The 8,152-nt window shown below is 39.5% G+C and overlaps 1 protein-coding gene across 1 annotated transcript in view; it reads left to right on the forward strand.

Moving 5' to 3' along the window:
- The window catches only part of LOC101856690, a 21,220-nt gene extending 13,068 nt beyond the window's left edge, over positions 1–8,152 (forward strand). Inside the window, exons 13-18 of the mRNA XM_005108351.3 lie at positions 874–913; positions 1,251–1,302; positions 2,226–2,442; positions 5,109–5,235; positions 6,024–6,114; positions 6,459–8,152. Coding sequence (XP_005108408.1) covers positions 874–913; positions 1,251–1,302; positions 2,226–2,442; positions 5,109–5,235; positions 6,024–6,114; positions 6,459–6,551 — 620 coding nt within the window. The 3' untranslated portion in view covers positions 6,552–8,152. The remainder of the gene's footprint in view (positions 1–873; positions 914–1,250; positions 1,303–2,225; positions 2,443–5,108; positions 5,236–6,023; positions 6,115–6,458) is intronic.

An 8,152-nucleotide genomic window follows, 5' to 3' on the forward strand; every position in this document is an offset into this window, starting at 1 on the left:
TCTCTCTCTCTCTCTCTCTCTCTCTCTCTCTCTCTCTTCTTCTCTCTCTCTTTCCTTCTTTTCTCTGTTTGCCTCCTCAATCAACCTCACTCATTTTCTGTTCACACTCATTCAAAGATGCTGATGTGTACACACACAAAAGCCTGTTACTTAATGCCCCAACCCAAATGACAAAACTGGCCAAATGTAACCATTATTAATATGACAATTTGGCATAGACCACTTCTCAAAAGTAACAGAATCAAAAAGTTACTTTGACGCAACAATAGAGATTACTGAATAAAAAATGTGGTCTTTAGATTTTACCTTTAATTAGTGGGTTTTTTTATCTTCAGTTGTTTATCAAGGTAGGCCTTGTTAAGCTCTGTGTAGCTTCTTATTTAAGTCCTTTTGGTTTGTATCTTTTAGCAAACTTTCACTACCCCCCGGGGCAGTGCCACTGACTGTAGTGTCTTTAGGCCATTCCCAAAGGGGTCGACATTTCTCGTTCAAGCACTGTAGAATTGTAAATGGGCTGATTCATCATTTCACACTCATAACTATGCCTGATCTGCAACAGGGAGCTGCTGCTTTTTCTTTCCTAATCCTTACTATTGTCATTTCCTCTACTTCTTTTGTATGTTTACCACACTCTTGTGACCCGCTATTTCCGGGGTGCCCTGATAGTCGAAGCAGACTTTGTGCTGTTGAAGCTAGAGAGGTAAGCAGAGTAAGTCTGATACCCTGTAAGGAATTCTCTGTTGACACCCACCCCTTGGCGCTCATATAACCTTGTGCTGTTGCGAGCGCCGTAAAACCCTCTGCTAAAAAAAAAAAAAAAAACTTTCTCAAGATTTGTTTTCTTACGACTTTTCAATCTGTCCTTCTCCTCAGCCCCTGGGTTGTGTGGCATCGTGGGAGGAAGACCGAGCATGTAAGTATTTTTTTTCTCCTTCTCCTCGTTCTTTTTCTTTCATTTTCGGCTTTCACTCTGTTCCCTCCTGCTTTCTTTTCCCTCTTCTTCTTGATCGTATTCGTCTCTCGCAATGAGCTCTCTCTGATTGCCTGTCCACAGTGTCTCCCTCACACTCCATCTCAAACTGCAGGCTACCATTCTCTTGCTCACTGTATGCATACACATATCACTTCAAAATTTTCAGAGTGGGGGGGTCGGCTGTTTTTGAATCAATAAAGTTGTCTTATTTTTTTAAATTCAAAAGTATGTCTGGCCTTATTTAAAGTAAAAAACATTGTTCATTTTCCTCTCCCAGATCCCCAGTACTGAGGCTGTTTTCCTTCCTGTACCCAAGGGACAATTTCAAGGTATCTGTGTCGTGTCTGAAGATAACGTAGAATTTGTTTTTAATCAGTTATTCATCCTATTTAGTCTATCAATTGTTTCTCAGAACTGGAAAGAAAACAAAATTTGTTCTTTCATTCCGCCATCTGAATTTCTACCATAGACTTGTTTCAGCCAAGTATGGGTTGTATACATTGTTACTTTTCCTGAGAGAGGCAAAGAAATTTCTTTCAGAACTGGCTGCTTCATTGAAGTTACGGGTGACATTTTTGTATAATGCGTTTAAAAAATATATATATTTGTCATTACACAGTGGAGTCACACGCTCTTCAATTTTTGGGCATGTGGAGTTATTGATATCATCTGAAGGCTTATTCATTTTTGCTTGCTTCAATGAAAAAAATTTCCTCCTATCTTGAATAGAAGTCAGTATGTTTGTGATTGAAGTAGGTGAGGTTGCCCATTTTCAGTGGTAAAATTACTGTAGCGAGAAAATGGCTGCCAAAGTTTGGTAACTTCAATAGCTTGAGAGTCGTTGAAAATGTATATTTTATGCCTTTACTTTAACTTTTTTCAGGAAGATTAACGTGGAGATGTGCATCACGGTGCCTCACATATACTCATAACAAGTAAATGAAAAACGAGAAATCAGTTCTGAGACCCGTATTAACCCTATCCGTATGTCGTGTTTTGCTATCGTATTCATACGACGCTGGGAACTCTGTGCCACCACTTTCCAAAGAGGAAATTTACTCGTTAATCCAATCTGTACGCTTTGCATAGCTGTCTGTCAAAATGATTTTTTGAGAAATACTGAAAGTTTCCAAGACATCTTCGCACTAGAAGTATTCTAAAATGTGAAGAATACTCCAACCCCGGGGGGTACAAAATTACCCCAGGGCGTACAGATTGGGTTAACTAACAACCGAGTGTTGGTTTTCGACAGATCACGATCGAGATGAACGACGAGGTGGTGGAGTACCAGCAGCCCGAGGTCCCGACCGTCGAGTACACGCGCCAGGCGTACCCGGCCAGCGACAGCAACGGCAACGGCCCGAACCCGCTGGTCAACGACATTGACCTTCCCGGGGGTGACAGGAGCTACAGGCTGGAGGAACTGGCCTATACCCGCTCGGGGGACAAAGGGGACACCTGCAATATAGGTTAGTTTAGTTTTAGTAGAGGTTTTTACGGCGCTCACAACTGCATAAGGTCATATGAGCGCCAAGGGGTGGATGTCCAAGGGGTGGATGTCAACAGAGATGTCCTTACAGGGAATCAGACTTATTATGCTCACCTCTCTAGCCTCAACAGCACAAAGTCTGCTTCGACTATCCAGGCACCCTGGAAATAGCGGGTCATAAGAGTGTGACAAACATACAAAAAAAGTAGAGGAAGTGACGATAGTAAGGATTAGGAAAGAAAAAGAGGCAGTTCCCTGTTATAGTTCAGGCACAGTTATGAGCATGACATTGTTGGATCAGCCCATTTGCAATTCTACTGTGCACTAGAGCAAGAAATGTCCCCCCTTTGGGAATAGCCTAAAGACACTTCAGTCTGTGGCACCGCCCCGGGGGGGGGGGGGGGGGTTATATATATATACAAATGTAGAATTAGATATAGAGTGAGATGTAGGTAAATATGAAGAGAGACACAGAGAGAGAGAGACTCACAGAGTGAGAGAAAAAAAAATTATTTTGTACCTAGAGGGGAGATCTTTTGCTGCACCTGCTTGGGGGACACCTGCGCTATTGGTTAATTATATATGTGTTTATCGATGTAGGTATAGATATAGAGTGCTGATATGGATAGATGGTGAGAGAGGGAGGGAGAGTGAGAGAGACAGAGAGAGAAAGAATTATATTATACAGGCTGGAGGATCTGGCCTACTTCCGCTCAGGGGACAAATGGTACACCTGCAATATTGGTTAGTTATATATATATATATTGATGTAGATGTAGATATAGAGTGCTGATACAGATAGATATATGGATAGATGGTGAGAGAGAGAGAGAGAGAGAAAAATAATTATAATATACAGAAAGGGAGAGATCTTTTGCTGCACGTACTTGGGGGACAAAGGGGACACCTGCAATATTGGTGAGATATATATATATGTATATGTGTCCCAACCTGGAGATATATATATATGTACATGTGTCACAACGTGGAGATATATATATATATATGTATATGTGTTACAACGTGGAGATATATATATGTGTATATGTGTCACAACGTGGAGATATATATATGTGTATATGTGTCACAACGTGGAGATATATATATGTGTATATGTGTCACAACGTGGAGATATATATATATATGTATATGTGTCACAACGTGGAGATATATATATATATGTATATGTGTCACAACGTGAAGATATATATATATGTATATGTGTCACAACGTGGAGATATATATATATGTATATGTGTCACAACGTGGTGGAATCAGGTTCTCATCAATTTTTGGGCATATGGAGTTATTGGTATCATCTTAAAAAGCCTGTCCATCTACCTTGCTTTCAATGAAAAAAATATCCATTTATCTTGGATGCAAGTCAAGATATTGGTGACTGAAGGAGGTGGGTGTTGCCTGGTTTCAGAGGTCAAATTAGCGAGAAATGGCCGCTAAAGTTTAGTTATTCCCTAAGATTGAGAGTCCGTGAAAACCTAAAATTGACATTTTTATGCAATTAATCGTTTTCCAATAAAATTCACACAGAAATGTGTTCTTTAATGAGCATGAAAGGTGTTGAGCAAAAAAACAAAAATTTCACTTTTCTTTTGTTTCATTATTTTGACGAGCGCCTGATTTCACCACGCTGCCTCACATATAGATGTAGAAAATGAAATAGATGAATAGATAAATGGTGAGAGAGAGAGAGAGAGAGAGAAAGAGAGAGAGAGAGAGAGAATTACATGTCTATTATTTAGAGAGGGGAGGTCTTTTGCTACACCCGCTGGATGGACAAAGGGGACACCTGCTATTGGTGAGATATATAGGTGTAGTTATAGATATACACTGGGTGCTGATGTAGATAGATTTATAGAAGATAGATATGTCATATAGAGAGATATACAGATAGATGTACATACGTTTTTATACAGATGTTTATGATTGTGTGGATCATTGAATATAATATGTGTGAATGTTTATGATTGTGTGGATCATTGAATATAATATGTGTGAATGTTTTTGATTGTGTGGATCATTGAATATTATAATATGTGTGAAAGTTTTTGATTGTGTGGGTCATTGAATATAATATGTGTGAATATTTTTGATAGCATTTATGTTTTATGTGAGTGTGTTTGATAGTGTTAAGAATATGTGTGCATCTGGACAGCTGACCCTTGGGGCAGGTTTCTCTGCCTTTATATGAATAGGCCTGTATGTGTGTTTATATGTAAATCTGTATTTGGGTGCAAATGTGTGAGGTAATTTATGTCTGTGAGTGAGGATGTAAATGTGTTGGTGAGTGAATGTTTTATATATGTTATGAATGTTATGGAGAGGTATGTGTGTGTATGTGCGTGCGTGCATGCGTGCTTGCGCGTGTGTGAATGTTACTGCCAGTTTCCCTCTTTCTTCCCCATTTATTTGCACAAACTGTCCTATCCGTTGGTGGTTGGTGGGTGCTCTGGTGTGGTTTGCTTCTTCTTTCCTATCAAACATCTATCGTCCTTATCTCCCCTCCTTCTTTTTTGTATTTGTTACTCTCTTGTAACACTTTTAATCTTCTGGCACTCATATGACCTTATGCAGTTGCGAGCGCCTTAAAACCTCTACCAAAACGATATTGTCTTCTCCTCGTCGCAGGTGTGGTAGCCCGCCACCCGGTGTTCTTGCCATTCATCCGCAAGCAGCTCACGGCAGAGGCAGTCGAGAAGTATTTCGAAGACAATTTTAGAGGGAGCCCTGCCAATGTCACCAACAAAGTTCAAAGGTAAACGGTTGTTGTCGGCGAGTGATATAGAGGTTGTAGTGTTGTTGTTGTTGGTGGTGTGAGGGGTGTATTTCCATCTGTGTGTTTGTTGGTGTGTATGTGGGTGTGACAAGATAATTGCTTTCCTTTTGTCATATTTTCCAATTCGAAGCCCATGTATGAGCAGAATAAGCAAGTAAAACAATTCAAGTCCTTATAATGACGGGGTTTCAATTCCATGACACATAATTTTGAGAAAATGAGATTCGAAGATTCACACTCTTATATATAGTTTAAAATGTTATTACACTTGTTTGTTAAGGCAAAAACAGCACCTGGATATGGATTGCTGGTGCCTCTATAAATAAATTATTGATGGTCGACTTATTTGTTTAGTGTCAAACTGAAAGAAAAAGGTCAGATTGTCTAGGGATTTTGACACAGCATGCTGATCATCTGTGTCCGTAATGTGTAACGTCTAACTCGGTTCTCGAAAAAAGTGGAGCTAGAACCCTGTCATTCTAAGGACGTATGTGAATCATACACTCTTTACAGTTTCACAGTGTTTCATATATGCCCACCTTTAAAGACCAGAAGAGTATTATTCATTTATTTAATCATTTAAGATAAGATAGGTAAGATAAATCTTTATTGTTCAGATCCTGGTACATTATACATTTGTGTATAAAAAAAAGTTTGTGTTATATGTATATATGTGTGCGGGTGTGCTTTTGTCAGTCAGGTGTAGACACCACTTTATTTATGCTTCAATATATGTGACTGTGTTGGATGTTTGAACACATTTCCAGGTATGATGTGCCTGGGGTTGGCGGTCTCAACTTTGTCCTGAAACACTCGCTGGGCGGAGGCGGCATCGCTTCACTGCGCACAGATCCACAGGTGAGGTGGTGCTTTCTCTGTAAAAAGCCACATACAAGCTTGCACACGCAAGCACACACTCAGACACACACTCACACACACACATGTAAGCACACACATACAAACAAAAAACGGGGATTTTAAAAATCCGTCATTACCGGATCCCTGTTATTACCGGGCCTGTTATACATGGTTTCCTCTGTATTTTGTGGATCTGAAGTTAAAGTCCATAAGCAAGTATTCCTTCTTCCTTTGGTGAGTCTAATAGATGTGGTAAATGTGAAGCTGTCTGCGTAACTATCACTTCCATTTTATTTGTAATCACTGATGTGTTTGTAATTTACTCTTTCTTTATGTCTCTGCAGGGCAAAGGAATGGGTCAGGAATTGCTCAACTTCAAAATCACGAATGTTCCGGACTTGAAGAGACTGGCGGAGGAAGCGGTCACTCAGAGTTAATGCTGACCGCTGGATTAGTTGTCGGTTGTACACCATCATCCGGATTAAAATGGTTGTGTGTTTGTTATTGCTACAAAGATGTCAATTACAATTTTGATATAGTGTGTTTCTAGGAATTATGATTGTTTGTTCTGAGATTGCAAGGTTAGAGGTATATGGTTTCTGTTAATACGATGTCGCCTTTTTTAAGATGTACAACGTGTTTATTTTACGTTAACAACATCTGTTGGGAATTTGACAGCAACGTGTTTTGTTTTTTTGTACATTGACACTTGTTGAGAATTTGACAGCAAAATTGTACGTTAACAACATCTGTTGGGAATTTGACAGCAACGTGCTTTGTTTTTTTTGTACATTGACACTTGTTGAGAATTTGACAGCGAAATGGGTTGGTTTTTATTGTACGTTAACAACACTTGTTGAGAATTTGACAGCAAAGTGGTGTTGGGTTTTTTGGTAAGTTGACCAAACAATTGTTGAGAATTTGACAGCAACATGTTTTTTTGTACATTGACTTATTCTTAAAATTCATAACATCAACATGTTTATAGGTACATCGACGTCTGCTTAGCTTATGGCATTATTTTGTTTATCTGTACTCTGGCAAGGCTATTGTCTTTCTTTCCTAAGCCTGCCGACGGTATACGCCCGGGTGGCGTAAACAGATTCTTGTTGACCCGCTCAAGTGGTGAAGTTGTTATATATATATTATTTTCTAGGCCTTTTTCAGGCCTGATGTGTGTGTGTATGTGTCTGTCTGTCAGATAAACATGTCTTGTGTTGCTCAGAATGAAGAGTTATATTTTCCTCCAAGTGTTATATATATATATATATTTGTGTGAATCAAAATCTTTCCCGTTTTTGTAAGGTTGGCATTGTTCATTTTCCTCTCTGAAAATGTTTTTCCAAGTTTTCATAGTAATGGAAAAGTAGAAAGTTTCAATTTTGGGAACATATGAAAGAGATTTGTGGATTTTTTCATACTTGTCAAAGATTTATTCGTATGTTTACTATTTTTGTTGAAACAATAGCCCATGGGTAGCAAACTCTTTATCAAGAGTTTTGTAAGTTTTGTCAGTATTGAATTCATCTCAGGGATGGCCAATGTATTTAATTTTAGCTGCTTTTGTACACTATGGCATCTATGGCCTATTAGTTAGTCTACTAGTCTACTGGACTCGTGGTTGTAAGGCTGTGGGTTTTATTCCTGGCTGCAGGCACTATTTAATTTTCTGTCTTGCCACTGCAGTTTAACCCATTGACTGCCAGACCTGCTCCTCAGTGCAATCAAAGAGCTCAAGGGCCTGGCATTGAAGGAGTTAATTCTGTGCGGAATTTTCAGAACATTCCCGGTCTAACAGTGTTTGCCCCACCGTCATTTGTCACGAGCTCACGTTTTGTTTGTTGTTTACTTCAAGACAACAGATTTGTACATCATCTGGGAGGCATCGATGTTTTGTTGAAAACCATCCTTTTTATTGGCAGACATTATGAAGCTTTTTCACTGTCCAAGCGAGGCGCATGCTACCTTAGTGGCGTGGGTGGCCTAGTGGTTAGGCTAACGGACTCGTAATCTTGAGGTTGTGGGTTCGGGGGTTCGA

Source organism: Aplysia californica, unplaced genomic scaffold (genome assembly GCF_000002075.1).
Source record: "Aplysia californica isolate F4 #8 unplaced genomic scaffold, AplCal3.0 scaffold00681, whole genome shotgun sequence".
NCBI lineage: Eukaryota > Metazoa > Mollusca > Gastropoda > Aplysiida > Aplysiidae > Aplysia > Aplysia californica.